Here is a 25,388-nt window from a genome sequence, read left to right on the forward strand (position 1 = left end):
TCAGCAGAGTTATACCCCTTGATGTGGCATATTTCAAATTATTTTTCAGTACTTTGTAATCCTTAGGAAAAACATAACATCTATTTTATCAATTTCATCCTTGTTTCTTTAATTTTCTGTGCAGCCAGTTGTTAAAATTTCAAAGCAGAGTGATTTAAATAGTTCGTAGACATGGTAAATTTTACAGACAAAATAAAGACAATGAAGGGGTATTTTGTACATCATATTCATCAGTTACATGTAGAGCAGTGAGAAAATGTTGAGACTTTGGGTATAAACAGGGTTTTCTGTGGTTTGGCCTAGTGACTAAACAAGTTTTTTTACCCTTGGTTAGCTAGCTTTGTAACTGACCTAACTTTACTTAGTAAGGAAATTTTAGATTTTATATTTATTATTTAGAAAAAGTAGCCTCCACTATGTTAACAATGTTTTTCTATGGTTTGACCATGTGACATTGTTTATGGCCTTTCAAACTAAACCCATATTCAGTAGATATAATGTACATTCTGACAAGATTCCATGTGGATCTGGAAGAAAATGCGGCTTTTGGTGTATAAATGTAGTTTTATACGTTCGATAAAACCGGAAGTGATAACATAACATCATTTATCCGGAAAATATAGAATAAAGCCTGGATTCGGCCTATGGAAAGAAAATCATTTTATGAAGTAATGGCAACCTTTGAGTAAATTTCTTACAATGGCATTGTTACTATCTAAAGTATGATATTAAAACAGGGCATGTTAAATTCAAAATAATGTCTTAAAATTAGCTTAGAATGTGAGGTTCACTTTAATCATGGTCGGATATCTCAGAAGCAAGCACACGGACCTATAGATTTTATTTCATCATATTATAGACCATTATGTTAATATATGACTGTGAGAAGTTTGATTAAAATCTACATTGTAGAAAAATTTCTATTTGCAAAAATGTTATAAAAGTTGTGATTTTCCATAGACTCCCATTATGAAAGATTGCTTGAGGTCCAAATTTTTCAAATCGGTCTAGCAAAAAGCAAAGTACATGACCCTATCTTTTATTTGCTGAATTTTCTAAGTATATTCTGAAGTTTTGAAAAATCAGGGTTTAAGGGGGAATGGTACTTTGTCAAAATATAAGATTTGCTAATAGTCATATATACCAAAATAAACTTGAAGATATTTCAAATTTGTATCATCATCTTTTAGAGCGATAAACATGCGTATGACGTTGCAAACATGGCCCGTTTTCGCGCTTTTTACGTCCGTTAATGGTAGCACTAAAATGGTATAAAACTCGATACTACAAACGTATTATTGGCGTCAATGCATTAGATTATATATCAAACGACAGAATAAAGCAATTTCTTAGTGATCATTAACATGAACAGGTATTTTCTATCCGAATTTTCGAAGGAGGTGCGAAAACAGACTTTTGGTTGTTTAAGAAAATTCAGGAAAAAAATCGCTTCTGATCCATTTTGCCAAAAAATGGCCCGTGGAATTTTTGCCAAATTTTTGTATGTAAAAATTCATTATGTTGTTAATATCTGTGCCAAAATAGAAAAAAAAGTTCACCGATGCGTTTTTCTAGTACAACCGTTTTAATTAGAGCATTGTGACGCAATAAACAACGTCGCTTAAGACATGACGTAAGCACGTGAATATTTACATTATTAGCCTTATTTTTACACCAGTGGCTGCAAAGATGGTGCTCTCCATACATATGTAGAACTATGCTTTCTAGCGCCTGTATTAATTCAGCTTCTCCTTTTTGTTTGTTTTGATTGACAGCGTATGTGAACTTTTTAATGAATGATGATTTCACTTTTCGGTTAATGATGGACAGGCTCGACTAATCTTTTCAAGTTTATTTCCTACGATCTGTTTTGTTTGTGCTGGATCTGAAAATTTTACAATGTCAGAATTAACTTTCTCCCTTGTTTATTTCGTTGCTGCAGAGTCATCGTCCTCTATAATATGTTTGTACATCAGTCCAGAATTGCCTGCCTCTTTATGCAATTGAGCACGAATATCGGGCTGTCCATAGCTTTTACAGAATTGCTCCAATTTTTTGGCATCTGTGAAGTTGACCATATTCAGTTGTTTTCGTGTAAACATTGATAAGTTTTCACACAGTTATTGTTACTTTCAAACATTATATATGCTGCAACAATATTTGTTACTTATTTATAAACTTGAACCCATAATAAAACAGTTATTGACTGTTAAGCCATCGGATATGATGTGATATTCAACGGAAGAGGACAATATTGACCTCTTCCAGTGAATATACCATAGCATATCCAATGGCTCAAGGGTCAATAATAATATAATTTTCAAAACGAAATTAACATAAATAATTGACAGAAAACTCTAACTTTTAGAAAATTATTGTACCTATATAGCAGTCATAGATAATTATCACTCACACGGGTGTGTTAAATATTTATAGATAGATTTATTGATAATATTTCTTTAGTACTAATATTTACGAGATTATCCCATTTTTGTTTTCATGCAAAAATATAGCCAAGGGAGACAAACGGATACTGATTAATACATTCTTATTACAGAAACACAACCTAAAGTATAGATTTGTACCAGCATCGTGTTGACTTGTCAGGATATTATCAGTAGCGCGGTACGGTGACCTCGGAAAAGGGCGCATGACATGCGAGATTGTCTGCTTATATGGGAATTCCAAATGAATTCATATTATTGTTTGTTTTGATTGATAGAATCCTGTTTTTTGGCCCTTTCAGTATTTCAGTCATGTCAGGCAGGTAGACAAGCTTACTGCTGCTCATTTCTTGTTTTTTGATTAAAAATATAAGCATTCTTAATTTATTAAGACTTATTATACAGCCATTCTATTCAAACTTATTCTTTCTAAAATACGTGTAAAATAAAAGCTCAGTACATAATCCAGGATCGGGAACGGATTTAGCATCTTTTTGAGTGATCGTTCTCTAGTGTATACGGCTAGTTTCTATTTGGACCAACATTGCAAACTTTAATATATTTTTTATTGAATTTTAGGAAAGACAATATTGTGAACCAAGCCGCGAAACAAACGGCATCTGGACGAACATTCATCATTCTATATCGTTATGTCGTCATGTAAACGGAAGGGGCACCTGTCCGTGATGGCATGTTTAAAATTCATAATTTAGTCGTTTCTATTCAGGCTTTTTCCCCGTCCTGTGCAACAAATAACAAATAACAGAAATATTTAAATGAAATGAGCCGCGCCTTGTGAAAACCAACATACGGTGGCTTTGCATTCTGGTCAGGATCCATGCTGTTCGCTAACGGTTTCTTAAATTGCAATAGGCTTTAAAAGCGAACAACATAGATCCTGACAAGACTGCGCAAGCTGGTCTGGATCAAAGCTAGTCGCAAAGCCACTATGTTGGTTTTTTCATGGCGCAGCTCAAATAACATATGTTAAAACAGGTAGAACGGTAACCATTTATGTAAATGTTTTGACGTGTAATCTTTGCAAACAGTACACGGCGGAATCTTAAAATTCATAAGTAACATTCGAATTTTAAAATTCCGTTGTACTGCTTGCAAAAGAAAAATAGCGTATATATATAAACTGTCAACTTTTAGGACTGCCTACGTGGTCTGATTCATTGAGATATCTCACTGATGGAGTACTGTAAGTTCGAGCCCCGCTACCGAACATGGCTCTTTATGTGAGAACACTTAGTAGTTTGTGTCGGAGGTTAGGGGTTTAGTACTGGTCGTTCCCAGGAACAATGTATAAGGAAACTACCCGCCATACTGTAGAAACGAGCGTAAAAACTTGATTCAGAAAATTAATCAACTTTTTTGACAGTCTTATTACTGTAGTACTTACTTAATTTCTATAAATCTGCCTTTAATTGTATCATTAATACAATTTAAACGAAATTCACATTCGGATAGAACTGTGAGGAAATGTTTGTATTTTAATTATCCCATGCTTACCTAATGCAGCTGCAACGTTTATTAAATAGGGGTTCCGTAAAATGCCACAGCATTTTAGATATTTAAAATGTAGTACACTATATAGACCATACTTAGTTTAGGAAAATAGGTTTTTTCCAGTAAAGTCTTTGTTTTAAGTTTAACGCCAGTTTTTCAACAGTTTTTCAGTCGTATAACGGCGGGCTGTTAACCTAACCAGTTTTCCTAGATTCTGTACCAGTACAAACCTGTTCTCTGCAAGTAACTGCGAACTTCCCCACATGAATCAGAGGTGGAGGACTAATGATATCAGACATAGTGTCGTTCATCAAATAGTCACGGAGAACATACGCCCCGTTCGAGGATCGAACTAGCGACCCCGAGATCCGTAGACCAACGCTCTTACCTATTGAGCTAAGCGGGCGGGCTTCAGTAAAGTCTTTTTCCGTATATTTTGCAACCATTGTCAAATACATTACCAAAATATGCATAATCAACGATTCTTCTATTTTGCTTTTCTCCGTTTTATTATCATTCCCGACACTGCCTTCTGAACTGTCCGTATTTATCGCGACTTATTTTAGAGAGCAGCTGAGTTTGAAAAAGGTGCATGAAGTGGCTATTGAAATGAACATCAAGAACTTCTAGTAATTTAAAAGATACGCACTTTTCAATGAAAATATTTTGAAATACTGCATGTTATGAAATGTGTAATATTTTTACGATTAGATTGAAATATTTAATTCATGTCTCATAACTGCTTGTTTATAGGTTTCCAGGTAGAATTATGACAAGCCATTTAAAATAAACACATGTAACGTTACATAACGATTACATGTCTTTTAACGATGCTGCAGTAGTCAAGTTCAAACGGTTTTACTACAAAAACACTTCGGTGAACTTTTTTCTATTTTGGCACAGATATTAACAACATAATGAATTTTCACATACAAAAAATTGGCAAAAAATCCACGGGCCAATTTTTTGCAAAATGGATCAGAATTGATTTTCTTCCTGAATTTTCTTAAACAACCAAATGTCTGTTTTCGAACCTCCTTCGAAGATTCAGATAGAAAATACCTGTTCATGTTAATAATCACTAAGAAATTGCTGTATTCTGTTGTTTGATATATAATCTAATGCATTGACGCCAACAATACGCTTGTAGTATCGAGTTTTATACTATTTTAGTGCTACCATTAACGGACGTAAAAAGCGCGAAAACGGGTCATGTTTGCGACGTCATGGTAACGTCATACGCATGTTTATTGCTCTAAAAGATGATGATATCAATTGGAAATATCTTCAAGTTTATTTTGGTATATAAGACAATCAGCAAATCTTAAATTTTGACAAAGTACCATTCCCCCTTAATCAGATTCTACATTGTAGAAAAATTTCAATCAAACTACCTTAAGGAGGTAGGTTACCTTGTTACCAGGGTAAAATCAAATTAGTTGAACCGCAGCATTTTTTTGTATTTCGTGTAATATGAAGTTTTAACTGCTACAATCTCAGTTTCGTTTGTCTCTGTCCCTTCAAGGTCAGTTTTTATCCAGGTTTGAAGAACATGACCCTCCAAAGGTATTTCATATTGAAAGAAGAAGGAAAATACTGATATTTAACTCTTTTCAGTGTATTTTAGTTTTATTGGTATCCGTAGAAGTCTGCATAATTGCTAATTTTACTAGTATGTACGTTAGCTTTCTAATATAAGCTTAAAATGTATATGTCGCGGGGCTCGTGTTTCCATGGTAACGCATTTTCTCTCATTTTTAGCTCGACTATACGAAGTATAAGGAGAGCTATCCTACTCGCCCCGGTGTCGGCGTCTTTCCGCGTCCCCACCTTGGTTAAAGTTTTGGTGCACTTTCTCTTTTTTCAACTTTTCTCTGTAATTACTTGATGGATTTGATTCAAACTTGAAATACTTATTCCTCATCATCATCCACATCATCTGACATAAGGGCCATAACTCTGGCACCAATATTTCATGAATTATCCCCCCTTTTCACTTGGAATTTCAGGTTAAAGTTTTGATGCACTTTCACTCTATCTCTGTTATTACTGAATGGATTTGATTCAAACTTAAAATAGTTGTTCAACATCATCACCCACATCATATGACACAAGGTGCATAACTCTGGCACCTTTTTTCATGAATTATTCCCCCTTTTCACTTAGAATTTCAGGTTAAAGTTTTGGTGCACTTTCACTCTACCTCTGTTATTACTGAATGGATTTGATTCAAACTTGAAATAGTTGTTCAGCATCATCACCCACATCATATGACACAAGATGAATAACTCTGGCACAATTTTTCGTGAATTATTGCCCTTTTTACTTAGAATTTCAGGTTAAAGTTTTATGCACTTTCACTCTATCTCTGTTATTACTAAATGGATCTGATTCAAACTTAAACAATTGTTCAGCTTCATAACCCTTATCATATGACACAAGATGCATAACTCTGGGACCAATTTTTCATGAATTATTTCCCCTTTTTACTTGGAATTTTAGGTTAAAGTTTTGATGCACGTTCACTCTCTGTTATTACTGAATGGATTTGATTCAAACTTAAAATAGTTGTTCAACATCATCACCCACACCATATGAAGTAAGGTGCATAACTCTGGCACCAATTTTTCATTAATTATTCTCCCTTTTTACTTAGAATTTTAGGTTAAAGTTTTGATGCACTTTCACTCTGTCTCTGTTATTACTGAATGGATTTGATTCAAACTTAAAATAGTTGTTCAACATCATCACCCACACTATATGACACAAGCTACATAACTCTGGCACCAATATTTAATGAATTATGCCCCTTTTTGCTTAGGATATACTTATATAGTGTTTTGATACATTTTATCTTTACCTCTCTTATTACTTTAAGTTGATATTTTTGACATAGACTCAGGCTGTTGTGCAATATCTTCATCCACAATTGGAGTAATTAAACACTCCAGTGACAGCTCTAGTTTCCTCAGATGTGCCCAGTTTCACTATCCAGCATCGAAATAGTCCAGCGCGCTGTCTCCTGTGACAGCTCTTGTTAAACAACTATGTATAAAAATAGGGGTTTTCGACGGCTTCAGTGCAATTCTGTTAATGACCAACATGGAATAACTGGGTAATATTATTAGCAAAATACCAAACACTTTACATGGTACCCTATTTTTCTTAAAGTTTAAAGTAACCATGGCAACAGAGATGTTTAAAATAGCTTATATCTTGCTTTTTGTCGTAATTTCTTATAAAATAATATTAGATAAGATTATCTTTCTAGTTAATGTAGCTTTAAAACATATTATTTCTAACGTAAGTTATATTTTCGTGTTATTTGCATTTATTCAAACAAATTTCACAACTAAGAATACTCACAGCAGTACCCCTTGTCTGGCATTTTTCATGGAAAAATCGTTCAGCATGCTGCTATTATCCTCGTGGATATTGTTGAAATGAAAATAAAAAGCCGAAGCTGTGTTTCTTAAATAGACCAGTGTCAACGCTTTTGAATTTTACATTTAGATACATAGGTCATGGGCTTCGTTTCCATGGTAACATCAATTTAATTCAAGAAACCACAATTTTCTACTGAAATTTGAACAATTTTAGATCTTAATTTTAGTATATAAGTAACAAATTATCAACTGAACCTGAAAAATAGGTATTACAAATCAAACTGCTAGATTTTTTATTTGAAAATGGCCGTAACAAGTAACCTTTCACCCAACTGTATTCCAAATAACATTGGTTACCATCGTCCATTTTCTTACATTCCGCATAACATTTCAATAATACTACATAAAAGAAGCAAAATATTATTATTCCGAGCAATGGACTCATAAAAAATATATGGTTATTTGAAAATAGTTGAAATAAAGAAAATGCACAGAATTACGTACTTTCAAGATAAAAGCTATTAATTTTGCGCGGTAACTGATGCGTAACGTCATGACGTCATTTTAAGGCAACATTGTTTTGAATTTATTCATTATTTCTGCATTATTACGCCATAAAGCATCAGTTCAAAGACAGGTTCATGATTTGTTTTCAGAAGAATGAATATACAAACACATTTAGTTTGTCGTAAACGTCGTCGTAAATCGTTACGTTAGCTTCCGGTTGGACATGCGCACATACAAATATGAAGGTAACCTACCTCCTTAAACAAAAAGCTGTTCACAAAAAGCTGTTTTAGCTCTGGTAGAGCTTAAATGTATGTTTAACCATTTTGAATAAACTTTGAAAAGGTCATTCTAAGGATACTACCAACAAAGTTTGATGAAGGTGAAAAAAGCTGTTCATAACATTACATTGATTTCAGCTTTTTTACGCTACAAAAGTGATGTTAAGTGGAACTATCTGAACAAACATGAAAAAGGTTTTTTGAAGGATACTACAGACCAAGTTTGATGAAGACATCAGTAAAAAAAATGTTTTCCTATTTCAAGCTCTATCAGTCCTTAAATACTGTCAAAGAGAACAGTTTGCATAAACATTAGGGAGGTCCACACAAGGATGTTATACCAGGGTTGTTTGAAAAGTATCGGGAAAAGTTTCATAACTTATTTATATGGTTATTAAAAAATAAATTTTTCAAAAGTGATAGTTTGATATATTTTGTAAATAATTCAAAAGAAAATGTGATACAAGTTGCACTAAGGCAAAATCCACTGTCATCATAGCCACGTTGAGTGGGGCAAATACGGCAAATTGCGAAACATGTCGAGTTTTTCTGTGTCTTTAAAGAGTACATATAGACGTCATATTCTTGATGCCAGAAACTGCCCAAATATGTGCATCTTTTGTGCCCTTTTGTCAATTTCTGCGTAACATCATGGGCTGAAATCGGACATCATTTCCGTAAACAATGGAAGTAGAGAACATTCGTCTTGCTGAAGCCGTCAATATGGCACTTGAACAGCGTATTCCATAAAGTTTTATGTATTGATGGGAAAAACAAAATCAAGAGACGTTCTCAATGATCATGGACACCTACAGCAAAAATTCAATGAACAAAACCAGCATAAATGAGTGGTTCAACGTCTTCAAAAACGATCCTTTGCACTATGTTCTGACGGCCCAAGATCTGGATGCCCATGCATGATGTCAGGAAAAGCACTGTTGTATGGGAAACACTCCGTAAAATTCCAAAGGAGCATTTCAGGTCATCCTTTGACAAGTGAATTTGTAGGTGGGAGAAATGTGTAACATGCAAAGGCATATATTTTGAAAAAATGTAAATTTTAGGTGTCAGGCAGGCTTTTCAGATGCCATATTACAGTAATGAGTAGTTTGCCCTGCCCAACGTTACCATAGTGACTGGCTATTTTGCAGTTTGTATCATTTTGTCATTTGGATTATGTACAAAATATATCAAAGTATCACTTTTAGAATTTTCATTCTTAAACCATAATTATAATTAATAAGTTATGAAACTTTTCCGAATACTTTTCGAACACTGCTCATATATCAAATTTGGTGAAAATTCCATCAGATGGTTCAACAAAGACATTGTTTATTTTTTATCTTTTTCTTTTTTAAACTCTGTCAGCCTCTTAGAGAATTCCTATAGTTTTTTTCCTTTCATAGATTTTTTTCAAATTCACATAATATATGATAGGAAAATTTGTGCTGAAAACAATGAACAAATAAAAATGGGTCACCAGGCTTATTTTGTGAAAAATTGTTTTGAACACGCCCACTGTTGCTGAAACTGCCAGCGATTTTTCAACATTTTCATAATTTTCTGCTTTTTTTATAAATACCAACTAAACTATGCATCAAGACAGCACAAAAAGGTTTATTCTTTTTACAGATTTATTATATATTTATTTGATATCATATTTGTCATATTAATTTGTAATACTATATCCTTAAAATAATGGGTACAAATGAAAAAAAATCTTGTTTCATATTCACTTTTGTGAACTTTTTTCAATGAAAAATACCCATAGGGAAGAATATCTTTTTTTAAATTGAAACAAAACTGTTTCATAGATTTTTTCCTGTTTTTCTTGTGTATAAATAATTTTATTGTGAGCATAAAAATGGCTAAAAATGTATGGGTCACCAGGCTAAATTTTATGTTAAGACCACTTGTATACAACACCTGTTCGAATGAAAAATGGCGCGATCCTGACCAAATTGATTACATGTATATTTGCTAGAAGTTAAAAAAGTTTTAAAAATTCTTAATTCTTTCTATAATTGAATACTAAATAATCTGAAAGGAGTTATTGTCTTACCAGTACAAATTCAATTGTCTAACATTATATGAACAACACTTGTCTTTGTACTAAAACGTGATGTGAAAACACAGCCACAGAAATGGCAAGATACATGTCAGGCACGATACATGTCAATACAACATAAACCAGTATCAACATTTGATTACTGATAAAACTTATTAAAAATGTTATTTTATTCAAGATTCCTAATATTTAAGATTGTCTGTCACATGTTTCAACAAATGTTGACTTCACTTCAGTTTTCCATAGAAAACTATAGGAATCCCCCTTAATGCACTCAGGTGGGACTACTATTTGAAAAATAAACTTGAGAGGTTTATTCTACAGACTAGGTTTGGTGCAAGTCTGATCAGTTCAGTATAACCTAGGCAGAGCAACATCAGATGGAGACAAATATTTTGGTTGCTATGGAGAGGTGTTGTTGTCGGGAGGTTGTTGTCCTGAGGCTGTTGGTTAGAGGTACTATGTCAGTTGTTGTAATATATATATGAAACAAATAGAAAAAAACAATATGTTTGCAGTAAATAGCTTTATTCCTGTGATGCATCAGTTAAGTTGAATTTTTTAAAATCTGTTTTACTTTATCGATTATTTTCCCCATAAATCATTAAAGCTTTCCAAGACAGAAATGACAGCAGACAATGTATACAGTTTTTCATGAGAAAACACACTTCTTTGCACGCATTTACAAACTTACCTTAAAGGGACTGCCCTCCAGAAAAAACAAAGAAAAAAATCTGGAAATAAATGCTGTATTTCTTAAGCTTATTACTGACAAACTATAATTTTACAGAAACACATGAGAATTTGCTGTTTTTAGCTCACCTGTCGTGTAGTGACGGGGTATTTTTTTGTGATCACCTTCGTCGGTCATAGATAGATAGATAGATAGATTTATTCGTGAATATATATGTCATGAATACAAATATTATAAAAAACAGCATAATTACAAAACTTACATTCAATTATATCACAGAAATAGCTATGTCTTATACCTCAGAATGATATTAAGGAAAAATGGACTAGCTCTTTTATATAATAAATAAATAAATAAAAAAAAAAATTGTGACATATATATCACAGGATAACCCATAAAGTATTTCTACTTATTTACAATGGGGTCCTTGTGAAATATTATCAAGGTACAAAATATTGGCTGTTTTAAATACAACATTGTTCTAAGAAAGACAACTCTTACTAGCATAAAAGAAAACCTAAATCAGGAGTTACATGTATTTGCCTATCAAAGAAATCCCAATCTGACTAAAGTACTTGATCTTCTAAACGAAGATCTGAGAACGACCCATTCACATTCGTCTTCTGTATATTTTGGATTTCCAATATTGCTATTTTTATTTTCGCAAATCTATTTTTGTTTGAACCAATCAGACAACTTGTTCGAATGTCAGAGTAAGAAAAATTTGCAGTTAATCCAGGGCTCGAACCTGGGACCTCTCGCTTACAGAGCAAGTGCTCTACCGACTGAGCTAACCGCCTATCTGATATCTTTCGACATAAAAATTGTTGATATCAAAAACCAAGGCTTTTTAAAGCTTGCAGAATGTTGTAAGTTAGCTTTTGATTGGCTAGCGGGAGGGCTGTCAGAACGAGGCCATCAATAGCTCGTTGTCAGATCCTATGTGTAGCGTAATAGGAGATGTACTTTAGTCAGATTGAAAGAAATCCCTAATTGCAGCTATATTCAATTATGAATAAATCATGAAATATTGCACACATATTGATAAAATGATATCATACAACTAATAAAAGATAAAATCTGATTTTTCAGCACATTTCATACATTCAATGAGTTCCATTTTGACTGCTTTTTTGAAGGTATGCTTATTTTTTAAATTTTTTATGTTATTTGGAAGGTTATTCCAATCATTTATAGCTTGAAAATAAAAAGTAGTTGATGTAGAACTGTCAACCTGAAGTACATGAAAGCTATTAAAACTATGTCAACAATTATAAGAATGTTTCTTAGAGACAAAAGAGAAGTTATTGTGCAAATATGCTGGACAACTATTATTAAAATTTTTTATGAACATGATTGAGCCTTAATTGTTTGACTCTGTTTTAAATATTAAGCCATCCAATATTACAAAAATCTGACACTTTCAAAGATCTCTTATAATCATAACCACAGATAAACGTAATAACTTTGTTCTGAGTCACTTGTAATCTATTTTCATCTGTTTTGAAATACCACTACACCAAGATGAACAGGCATAGTCAGAATGACATTGTATTAAAGCATTACATAAATTTTCTCATATTCATGTTTAAACAGTTACTTTGTCTATACAAAAATTTCAGTTTAGAATTAACTTTTTTAACAATGTTGTTAACTGTAGATGTAGCAGAAAGATCATTGTCTATTTAATACACTTCCAAGATATTTAACAGATTTTTGTGATTCTATAGTATGACCATTACAAAATACATTGAATTTGTCAACCTTTGCTAGTTTTCTTTTAGAACCAAACAAGATATTCATTTTAGTCAAGATGGTCATCCATCTGTCCATCCACAATTTCCTTGTGAACATGATAGAGACCACATTTCACATATGATTTTAATCAAACTTGTACTCAACTTGTATGGGCATAATATCTTGGATCCTTTGGAAAACTGGCCAGATCCCATCATGCGTTCCAGAGTTATGGCCCCTTAAAGGGCCTAAATTTGCCATTTTTGGCTTGTGAACATGATAGAGACAACACTTTGCAATCAGCTTTAATCAAACTTACACACAACTTGTATTGGCAAAATATCTCGGTTCCTTTTGAAAACTGGCCAAATCCCTTCATGGGTTCCACAGTTATGGCCCCTTAAAGGGCCAAAATTTGTCATTTTTGGCTTGTGAACATGACAGAGACCACATTATGCAATCAGCTTGAATAAAACTTGCACACAACTTGTATTGGCATAACATCTCAGTTCCTTTCTAAAACTGGCCAGATTCCATCATGAGTTATGGCCCCTTAATGGGACAAATTTTGCTATTTTTTGCTTGTGAACACGATAGAGACAACGTTTTGCAATCACCTTTAATCAAACTTACACACAACTTGTATTGGCATATTAATATCTCGGTTCCTTTTGAAAACTGGCCAAATCCCATCATGGGTTCCAGAGTTATGGCCCCTTAAAGGGCCAAAACTTGCCATTTTTGGCTTGTGAACATGACAGAGGCTACATAATGCAATCAACTTTAATAAAACTTGCACACAACTTGTATTGGCATAATATCTCAGTTCCTTTCGAAAACTGGCCAGATCCCATCATAGGTTTCAGAGTTATGGCCCCTTAATGGGACAAATTTTGGTATTTTTTGCTTGTGAACACGATAGAGACAGCATTTTGCAATCACCTTTAATCACCTCTAATCAAACCTGTATGCAAGTTGTATTGGCATAATATCTCGGTTCCATTTGAAAACTGGCCATATCCCTTCATGGGTTCCAGAGTTATGGCCCCTTAAAGGTCCAAAATTTGCTATTTTGGCCTTTGCCCCCATATAGAGACTTCATTTCGTCGCCTCATTGAGGCCACAAAAATTTTATGGTTTGATTTGATACAAACTTGCAAAATATCTTCAGCAACAATAAATCTTGGATTCCATGATTAATCTGTCAGATCCAGTCATAGGTTATAATACACTAAATAGTTGTTGTTCTTTATTCTATATAAAACTGACCTATTTCCAATGACCGCAGCACACATCAGGACCCATTTTAAATTTCTGTAACTTACATTTTCTTGAAGAATATTGTCAGTGCTAACTAAAAATCAAAAGAAAAGTGGGGGTCATGTTTGATGCAAGAAAAATAATTTCAATTAAACACACAAACTGCAAAATCAGCTCATAAATGAGACCCCAAATTATACTGGTGGTGTATGATCTAAGTTTCCATGAAAAATTTTGTCCTGTTGTTATTTCATTATGAAAATGTTACCTACATGTCAAGCATAGATCTGACATGTGATTTTAGCAAAAAAATTGCAAAGAAAATAAGGAAAATAGCTCTACAGAGCAAAAAAACTGAGGACTATTTGTATCCGCCATTATGCGACAACCATTTGTTTTCGCGCCATTGTTCTATTTAGTGTCTGTATGCCTCATAGGTTCAGGAGTTATTTATATCAGATTACCACCCCTGATTTTAATCAAAATGGATTTATATCAGTAAGTACTTATAGGACTCATTTGAAATGTCATTATTGTCATTATCTGGACTCAGACAATCAGGGTAGGTAACTATGGACTGATTTTATGTGAAATTACCTCCCTTTATTTCAAATTAAATTGGGTATATCTCCATAACTTATGAAGATACTGATCTGAAATTTCATTTATGCCATCAGATGGACTTGGACAATCAGTGAAGATACATATTGACTGAATTTATGACAAATTATCTCCTTTTATTTTTTATGTAAATGAATATACCGGTACATAGCAGCTTCTAATGAGATTGGTTTGAAATGTTATTTATGTCTTCCATGTAAGAAATTTCTACTTTAACTTACTTTTCTAATATATTGCTGTAAAGGCTTGTACTCTGCTACCAATGCATGATTACCTCCCCTGATTTTAATAAATATGGTTTTATCTCAGTAAGTATTTATAGGACTCATTTGAAATTTCATTATTGTCATTAGTTGGACTGAGACAATCAGGGTAGGTAACTATGGACAGATTTTGTGTCAAATTACCTTCCTTTGTTTCAAATTAAAATGAGTGTATCTCAGTAACCAATGAAGATACAGATTTGAAATGTCATTTATGCCATCAGATGGACTCTGACAATCAGGGTAGATACATTTTAACTGAATTTATGACAAATTACCTCCCTTTATTTTATGTAAGTGAATATACATCAACAGCATCTAATGAGATCGGATTTAAATGTTATTCAAGTCTTCCAAGGTAAGGAATAGTCATGCTGGTACAAAAATGCAGCATTTGAGCCAGGCCATGAGAAAACCAACATAGTGGCTTTGCATCCGCACAATCTGGTCAGTATCCATGCTGTTCACTTTCAAAGCCTATTGCAATTGGAGAAACTGTTAGCGAACAGCATGGATCCTGACCAGACTGCACAGATGAGCAGGCTGGTCTAGATTCATGCTGGTCGCAAAGCCACTATGTTGGTTTTCTCATGGCACAGCTCATTTGAGCCTAGGACCCTCAAACTTGGTATGGAGATTGGTCCTGACTTGTACGTGACCTGTCTGTCAAAAGGGACTGTTACAAGAAAATATATCCTGATGATGATTAAAATGTATGCCTATGTGATCTATGTCAAAACTTGATCTTCCTCTTGTTACTACTTTTTACGATGAAAGTCTCTATTATAAATATCTATATTTTGTTACTTCCACTATAGCGCTATTGGTAACGACGACGGGATAATGTCTTTTTTGCCGCGACTGTCTTTTTTGTTTGATTCCTGACACGGTCATCTTTTTTTCTTGATTTGGAATTTTTAAAACATTTTAGAAACAAAAACCCATAATTATTGTTAGATAAATATTGTTCATATAATATGACCAAACTTCAAGTTGAAAGAAAGATTATTATTTATAGTATATTGTGAAAAGATTTCCCCTATTCAACTTTTGAAACTTGTTTAGATTGAAGAGAATTCAAGAATTTGAGTACAGGAGATAATTTTGAGGGGATTTTGGCTACCCTATCATTTTTGCTAGGGGAATTTTGACTATCCATTGAGGGGATTATGACCACCTTCTTATTTCTGTTGAGGGGGTTTTGATCACTATATGTCATTTTTGAGTGGAGGGGATTATGACCAAGGGGATTTTTAGCATCCCCGGGTTGCATCAGTCCAAATGCTTGACAGGTGTTTAAAAGTAAATCACTCTGCCTGAGAACATACTAGTGTTAATGTACATTATTATTCCAGATGTTTTGCTCTCAACAGACTTTGTAAGTCTGTACAGATGCTTAAATACCAAATGAAAATAAAACTGTCGGTAGTCATGCAGAAGGATTCCATATCTCACAAATCACTGCTTATATTACCTGACCTTATACAGAAAAAAATACAGGACAAAGTTTTAGGCCGTTAAGACATAATTTTGCCACAAGTTTGATCTTGCCAAATCCAGCAAAATCCCAAACAAAACCTCTGGTGCATAGCTTGGCATCCTGCGTAGTATTCCAGTTTCACATCCTGAAGATTCATTGACTAAGAGAAAGTGTTTTTGGAAACATGGGAGCATATTTTTGACTAAGTCAAGGCCCATAACTCTGGTCTGGCAGAGGGATAACCTAAACAGTTTCTAACAAGCACAGCTTCAAATATCAAATAATAATCTTTGATGGTTAAATGACTTCACCAAATACTTTTTAAGATATATGTGTCACAAACTTTGAGGTCCTTTAAGCATATTTACTTTTACTATGTCAAGGCCCATAAATCTGATCTTGCTGAGTTTTAAAATCCCAAACAAAATCTCAGGTGAACAACTTCACATACTGAATAACAATCTGTTGAGGTCTGATGACTCTAAAGCAAATACATTTTATATACAACTTAAATTTGGGTGGGTTATAAATTTTTTTTCTCTTTTATTTAATATAAATGCTATCAAGTTTAATCTCAGTTTAAACTGTATCATTATCAGTTAACTAGGGCAGCTAAATACATATGGTGAACCAGGAAGAAAAAGTTAAAAATAAATCCCTGTCATTATGTGAAACGTGGCAGTGTAAACGTGGCAATGTAGACGTGGCCAGTGTATACGTGGCACTTGGGTTCCCTGGTAAGTAACACGTGTGAAACTGTCTCGCATTAAGTTGTTTTTAACCGACTCGCAGTTTGTGAATCAAGTTGAACCTTTGAAGATCTAAACATTATATACCAGTACTTTACTATTTTTCTGATTAAATTTGTTTTCAAGTAAAGATTTTAGGTGTTCAATAATGGCTTGAGCAATACATCAATTTTGAATCCCCTGATTTGGAAGGTATATATTTTGGAAAATATTAACTGATGTTCCCAAAACTCATTTGATGAACTGTCTAGCTTTTATTAAAATTGCTTGAAATAATAAAAGTTTACTGCTAAACATTTTTAGCTCCACTATCTGACCTGAAACTTAAATAAACTCAGCTGTTGTTGTCACCCTTTCATGGCAGTCTTTGTCACGAAATTTATGCATGTAAGTAGGTTTCTCAGAAAAAACTGGACCATATGCTCTTAGACACTTGGCAGATTTCTGACATTTGTGATAGCATCCATAACTCCGATGCCCACTCTAAATTTCTGCCAATTCTTTTTAGCGTTTAGGACAAGTCCATTATTTTTAAAGGGGACCTGATACACTGCCTTCATGGAATTGCACTCTAGTGTATCATTGAAGGTTACATGTGCACAACAACAAGAATGCATGCAGCTGCAGATGTCTATGAAGACTGTATTTTTGTACTTGTAACATGTTAATGTTGAGTTCTGCTCCCCTGTGACTAGAGGGCGTGGACGGTAGCTTGCAGTTCCACTGCTGTCCATCAACAGGTTCAGTTAAACTGAGTCTGCAAACGTTTTCATTTTTGTAGTGTTTGGCTGCCTATTTAGTATTGAGTTTCAACTTTTTTTTTTCATAATTTTGGCTAGCATTCTGAAAATATTTTTCTGAATGCTTTCAAATTCAGAAGTCTTCAGCATTATGAGATGACCTTAAAGGACAAGTAACATAGATATAGCTTACATTTTGTCAAAGTTATTCCCTATTTCAACATAGAAATTTTAATGTAAGCATGTTTCTACGATACTACTAGTCAATGACTGAATACTTTCAAACTCCATACAAGTCTTTGACATCATGACTACATGGAGCAGGTTTCAGAATTCTGGGAATTTTGCCTTTTTCACTATTAGTTTGTATGTGCTAATAGGAGCCATTGGATTGAATGCTTCACAGCCGAAACAACTGATATTAGCCAGGTGCTATAACCTACTTAAAATTTACAAAGTCCTGTTGTTTTTTTTTAAGTTAGGAAATTTCGATAAAGCTTTGCATTCAAGTTAATATATTATGTTTCAAATAGATGAACAGGTCATTATTAGACAGCTGTAATTTCTTATATTCCTTGGAATAAAGTTAAAGAATGTAAAACTCATTATACTGCTATGTTTCTTTGTGGTAGAGAAATATTTAGTGTGAGCACCTCATTGATCTCTGTCATGGATTCCTTCTGCTACTTGAATTAACTGACTATTTCATTCTGTCCAAAATGTCTAAATTTCACTGATACTAGTAGTTACCGTCTTAAAATTTGTTATTTTTCAATTTTGTTGATAATATTCTTTTTTTAAAGTTAATATAAAAAAAAGTCTGTCAAACTAGGTCTGCTTGAGTTTTTTTTTTTTTGAAGTTTTAATTTAGAATATCTCTGTTATGTACACCATTATAGTGAAAACCTTGTTGACAAGTTAAAACATGATACTTTGATTTTGTTGCCAAACAATTACTGCCGATATAATGATAAAGGTCCTACAAGTGGATGTGATCTTTTCTCTGTATTTGTATACCATTTGATATTTTAAAAAAAGTAAAAAGATTTTATCATAAACGTGCTTCTACAGTTTTATTGTAAGATAACATGGGATAAAATTGAATTATTGTGTTTCATCTACAGCATATAATATGGTTATACAGACTAGCAGTTGTCAACAAAGTCCAATGATAATCGTTTTTATCAGTTTATGGTTTACACTACAGCGCATATTCTCCTGGGTGTTTTAGCAAAAGGATTATTGAACACACAAGGTTAGTCAAGGCTAGTTAACAGTTTTAGCTTTTACAGGTAATGCCTATGAATAGGGTTAATTGTGGATTTTGTGTATTCATAAATGAAAAAAGCAAAACACTAGCAGAAACAACAGAAAAAAAAAATTGTTAGGAAATAGATTAATTTCTAAATTTTTTAACCAAGATTTGATATTTTGCAAATATCTTGGAAATTACTGAAAGTACATTTTTCCAATTTTGCATACCTCTTAATGTTAAACCAATGTTAAGTTGTCAAAATCTACGAGGTATTCTTATCACTTGTGTCAGAACTGGCTTTGGCAAAGTTTTTTGTTTAGATCAACATTTTCTCAAAAACAAAAAAAGAGCTATAGCTTTCATTACCGTTGCACTTTTGTTTAAGTGGGCCAATGATATGCAATTTAGAAAATTGGAATTTCTTGGTTAAAAATTTTGTTTAGGTCCATTTATAGCTCACTTGAGCATAAAGCACTCAAGGTGAGCTGTTTGTGATCACCCTGTGTCCGTCGTTGTGCATTGTCACTCCTCCGTTGTCAAAAATTTGACTGTGTTAATACTCTAGATGTTACATTCTTGCATACCAGACAAGGATTTCTGGTGATTTCTCCTGTGCTAGAAATCTCCCTAGGGTGTAAGATGACTCATGCTGTAAATGACGTATAACGAACTACATCTGTATAGTAGAGTTGTGTTGTAATAATCATGTTTTATGTAAAATAGGATAAAAATCAAATATCTTGATAGTTTCTCTTTGTTCCTTATAGCATATTTCTCGATTTAAAAAATGTCATTTTACGGAAAAAACATAACGTTTCACTGCAAAATTTAATGATAGAACAACGCGGAACTATTACGTTGTTTTTGTCTTTGTAATTCCATGACGTACTTCCTGTTTACAGACATAAACAGGCTGGTAACATTGCCCGATCGAGCTTACGACGCAAAAAAGTAATATTTCTTGAAAAATAATGAAGATATTTCTTTCAAACTTGGCCCATTTGTTCAAATCATGACCCCTAGGGTCAAATTGACCCCGCCCCATGGGGTTACTTGATTGTACATAGAAAAACCTTCAAAATTTTCTAATAAATAAACCAGAAGGCCTAGAGCTTAGATATTTGACATGTAGCATTGCCTAGTAGACTTCTACAAAATTTATTCAAATCATGACCCCCGCCCAATGGGGTTACTTGATTGTACATAGAAAAATCTTCGAAATTTTCTAAAAATAAACCAGAAGGCCTAGAGCTTAGATATTTGACATACGTAGCATTGCCTAGTGGACCTCTACAAAATTTGTTCAATCTTGAACCCCCCCCCCCTCCAAGGGTCAAACAGACGCAGCCCCAGGGGTTACTTGATTGTATTTCACATGTAGCATTGCCTAGTGGACCTCTACAAAATCTGTTCAAATCATGACCCCTGGGATTAAATTGACCCCGCCCCATGGGGTTACTTGATTGTACATAGAAAAATCTTCAAAATTTTCTAAAAATAAACCAGAAGGCCTAGAGAGCTTAGATATTTGACATGTAGCATTGCCTAGTGAACTTCTACAAAATTTGTTCAAATCTTGACCCCCCAGGGTCAAAATGACCCAGCCCCAGGTGTTACTTGATTGTACATAGGGAAATCTTCATAAATTTGCTAAAAATAAACCAGAAGGCCTAGATCTTAGATATTTGATATGTAACATTGCCGAGTAGACTTCTACAAACTTTGTTCAAATTATGACCCCTGGGGTAAAATTGGCCCCGCCCCAGGGGTCACTTGATTTTACATAGGAAAATCTTCAAAAATTTTCTTAAAATAAACCAGAAGGCCTAGAGCTTAGATATTTGACATGTAGCATTGCCTAGTGGACCTCTACAAAATTTATTCAAATCATGACCCCCGGGGTCAAAATTGACCCTGCCCCAGGGGTCACTTGATTTTACATAGGAAAATCTTCAAAAATTTTCTAAAAATAAACCAGAAGGCTTAGAGCTTAGATATTTGACTTGTAGCATTGCCTAGTGGACCTCTACAACATTTGTTCAAATCATGATCCCCGGGGTCACTTGATTTTACATAGGAAAATCTTCAAAAATTTTCATAAAATAAACCAGAAGGCCTAGATCTTAGATATTTGACATGTGGCATTGCCTAGTAGACTTCTACAAAATTTATTCAAATAAAGACCCCCGGGGTCAAATTGACCCCACCCCATAGAGTTACTTGATTGTACATAGAAAAATCTTCAAAATTTTCTAAAAATAAACCAGAAGGCCTAGAGCTTAGATATTTGACATGTAGCGTTGCCTAGTAGACCTCTACAACATTTGTTCAAATCTTGACCCCCCAGGGTCAAATTGACCCAGGCCCAGGGGTTACTTGATTGTACATAGGGAAATTTTCATAAATTTGCTAAAAATAAACCAGTTGATGGATGTGCAAATCAGTGTCATATTTATTCTAAACTTTCAGTTTCTGTTGCTGTCTGATGTCAGAAGTGATTTCATGGACCTACCCCAATCAAAATCCCAGGAAAATGCTGTTTACTTAAGTTAAAAGTCCATAACGAACATTAAAAAAACAAGATCCACTGTAATGCGTTGCAACTGTACCGACCGCACACTGCGTTGGAATCATTTTTGGTCGAATTTTTTCATATGCCTGTAATGAAAATTCACCTGTCACGAAGAAATAGTTTTTGCTTGACAGGGCCGTACTTACGATTTGCTGCATAAGTACTCAGGGGTTGTTTTGTACAAGATTTTACCATTTTTAATGGGAATTCTACAAAAATGGCAGTCCCTCGTCAAACTGTACAGAAGTGTTTACATTAATGACAAAGAATTGCACTGAACAAGTGTTTCTGGTTGGAAGAGTACACATGTGGGCTCCTGTCTCACTGGATGTTTTCAGTCAAATGTGAAAATGTCATTAGAAAAGGTACTGATAATAGCATAAATGTAGTCAGTCGGCCATATTTCTCCACTGCTTCTGCGACGAATCCTCCACCGCCGAAGGCGTTGGAACCACCGCTTCTGCAATCTATGGCCAGTGTGATTACTCAGGTGAGCAATCCAGGGTCATCATGACCCTCTTGTTTATTTTTTATGTCTGTTCGCTATAACCGAGGGGTTTTCCATTGAATCTCATACTTTGGGACTGGAAAAAGTGTTCTTAAAATAATATAACCGAGTGTTCCTTATAACCAAGTTCTTTATAACCGAGGATTTTTACATTGAATAAAGAAGGAATTAGATCGGGGAACTGAAAACTGTTCCTTATAACCGAGTGTTCCTTATATCCGAGTTCCTTATATTAGTGAGATTTACTGTAATTATGTGTCAATTGTGACATATAATTTTAGTGAACATGTTAGAACTAGATTTACTAACTTGTTTCGTCTTCATTGAATTGTAGTGAAGAAAAAATTAAACACAAAATTTAATGGGTCTGGGAATTGACACACAGCGAAAAAGTATACTGTAAGTGTACTTATATCGACTTATTAGCGCGTACTTGTACTAGCGCAGTATCACCGGCGATAAAATAGCCAATTGGTGGCTGAGTGGTATTCATAATGAAATCGACAAGCACGCAAATAAACATGCGTAGGTCTACACAATGACATCCAGTCTACATTCGTTTAGATCAGTGTTAATCTGTATACTGTAAATTTGTACATGTATACAGTGCAGAATGGCAATAATTGTTTATTTTCAAATTTAGACTTGGTTTTCAAAGCAGTAAAATGTTATGGTGACATTCTTAATTAGCGCGACCGGACAAACTGTCGATCTGCTCTGAAGGTGTTATATACCATGTTTACGGACAATGGCGAGATTAAAAAAAATGCAACTTAATTTACAAAAATAGATGATTTTTGTACTTATATTCAAACAGGTTAAATTATTCTATTCAAAACTTTATGCAGAATATTAGTTAGGAATGCAGTTATTGTCATATTTACATAAAAAATAGATACTCCACTGTGCTCTGTTGCATTGTAATTACCGTATTTTCAATACTATAAATACTGCTTTTTTATGCCCCCGAAGGGAGGCATATAGTTTTTGAACCGTCTGTCTGTCGGTCTGTCGGTCTGTCAGTCTGTCGGTCTGTCCGCATTTTTCGTGTCCGGTCCATATCTTTGTCATCGATGGATGGATTTTCAAATAACTTGGCATGAATGTGTACCACAGTAAGACGACGTGTCGCGCGCAAGACCCAGGTCCGTAGCTCAAAGGTCAAGGTCACACTTAGACATTAAAGGTTATTGCATTGATGGGCGTGTCCGGTCCATATCTTTGTCATGGATGGATGGATTTTCAAATAACTTGGCATGAATGTGTACCACAGTAAGACGACGTGTCGCGCGCAAGACCCAGGTCCGTACCTCAAAGGTCAAGGTCACACTTAGACATTAAGGGACAGTGCATTGATGGGCGTGTCCGGTCCATATCTTTGTCATCGATGGATGGATTTTCAAATAACTTGGCATAAATGTGTATCACAATAAGACGACGTGTAGCGCGCAAGACCCAGGTCCGTATCTCAAAGGTCAAGGTCACACTTAGACATTAAGGGATAGTGCATTGATGGGCGTGTCCGGTCCATATCTTTGTCATTGTTTGATGGATTTTCAAATAACTTGGCATGAATGTGTACCACAGTAAGACGACATGTCATGCGCAAGACCCAGGTCCGTAGCTCAAAGGTCAAGGTCACACTTAGATGTTAAAGGTCTTTTTTCATGATAATGCATTGATGGGCGTGTCTGGTCCATATCTTTGTCATTCATGCATGGATTTTAAAATAACTACGCATAAATGTGCGACACAGTAAGCAACGTGTCGCGCGCAAGACCCAGCTCTGTAGGTCAAAGGTCCTAAACTCGAACATCGGCCATAACTATTCATTTAAAGTGCCATCGGGGGCATGTGTCATCCTATGGAGACAGCTCTTGTTAAGGAAAGCCTTTAATTTTAGTTTAATATTAGCGCTAGACATGAATTAGCGCATGCCCGATCCCGCTAATAGTGCAAAAATTAGTACTCCGCTAATATACACTTACAGTAATATGTGAACCATAACCACACTAGGCCAATGAGAAATTACTGACTGCATCGTAAACATACTAAGTGTACTGACTTCATTTTATGTTATTGTTTTGTTTGTTTTTATTTCAAAACGTCATAATAGTGTGCGATACCTATGTGTGTGCGCTCTATTGATAATCACGTGATGTTTGCTAACAGGAATTCTGTTTTTTTATAAACCTGAAAACCCTTATATCAGAAATTGTAGACAAATGTTTTATCTTAAATTCATTAGGAAAACAGCAATTTTCAACAGAATTAGATGAAAAATACATTGTAAGAACATCGAATATGCAGCATATAGCTGAATATAGACAAAGTTTGATTTTTTAAAATCTGACACCACAGTGTGTGGGTTAGTCGCTTTAACACCAGAGTTACAACCCTTAGTAGTTTCTAGTGTTAACTATATAGGGTACTATAAATATGGCAATTTCTGCCTTCATAACTTGTGACATATTTGACCTAGAACTATGAAACTTGAATTGAAATCACAATTTTGTCAGGATCTCTTTAGTAACTTAGAGTTATTGCCATCTAATTTTTTAAAAATCCACATATTTAACAAACTAACCAATTGGTAGAATTTCATTAAACTTTTTTCATTCTATCCATGAATATTTATTATATGCCCGAAGAGAGGTATTATGTTATACCTCTGGTCTGTCAGTTAGCGATTTTGTGTCCACTCTGTAACTCTTGAACCGCTTGAAGGATTTCAGAGAAACTTGATACAAATGTTCACCACATCTAGACGATATGCAGAGCACATGTTCTTGATGGCTCACTTCAAGGTCAAGGTCACACTTAGGGGTCAATAGTCATATGAGCGTGTTTCATGTCCACTCTGTAACTCTTGATCTGCTTGAAGGATTGTAAAGAAACTTGGCACAGATGTTCACCACATTGAGACGACGTGCAGAGCACATGTTCTGGATGGCTTGCTTCAAGGTCAAGGTCACACTTAGGGGTCAGTAGTCATATGAGTGTGTTTCATGTCCACTCTGTAACTCTTGAACTGCTTGAAGGATTGTAAAGAAACTTGGCACAGATGTTCACCACATTGAGACGACGTGCAGAGCACATGTTCTGGAACGCTTGCTTCAAGGTCAAGGTCACACTTAGGGGTCAGTAGTCATATGAGTATGTTTCATGTCCACTCTGTAACTCTTGAACTGCTTGAAGGATTGTAAAGAAACTTGGCACAGATGTTCACCACATTGAGACGACGTGCAGAGCACATGTTCTGGATGGCTTGCTTCAAGGTCAAGGTCACACTTAGGGGTCAGTAGTCATAT

General features: G+C 34.5%; 1 protein-coding gene across 4 annotated transcripts in view; it reads left to right on the forward strand.

Annotated features, from left to right (window-relative positions):
- The first annotated feature begins 18,742 nt into the window (after positions 1-18,742).
- Positions 18,743-25,388, forward strand: part of LOC128556522 (uncharacterized) — a 49,367-nt gene continuing 42,721 nt past the window's right edge. For 2 of the 4 annotated variants that reach the window (XM_053541949.1, XM_053541950.1), the window contains exon 1: positions 18,743-18,997. In XM_053541949.1, the coding sequence (XP_053397924.1) occupies positions 18,934-18,997 (64 nt within the window). In that variant the 5' untranslated portion in view covers positions 18,743-18,933. Of the gene's footprint in view, positions 19,035-25,388 lie in introns of all 4 variants that reach the window. The other 2 variants (XM_053541951.1, XM_053541953.1) reach the window with 2 other exon arrangements.

Source organism: Mercenaria mercenaria, chromosome 4 (assembly GCF_021730395.1).
Source record: "Mercenaria mercenaria strain notata chromosome 4, MADL_Memer_1, whole genome shotgun sequence".
NCBI classification, from domain to species: Eukaryota; Metazoa; Mollusca; class Bivalvia; order Venerida; family Veneridae; genus Mercenaria; species Mercenaria mercenaria.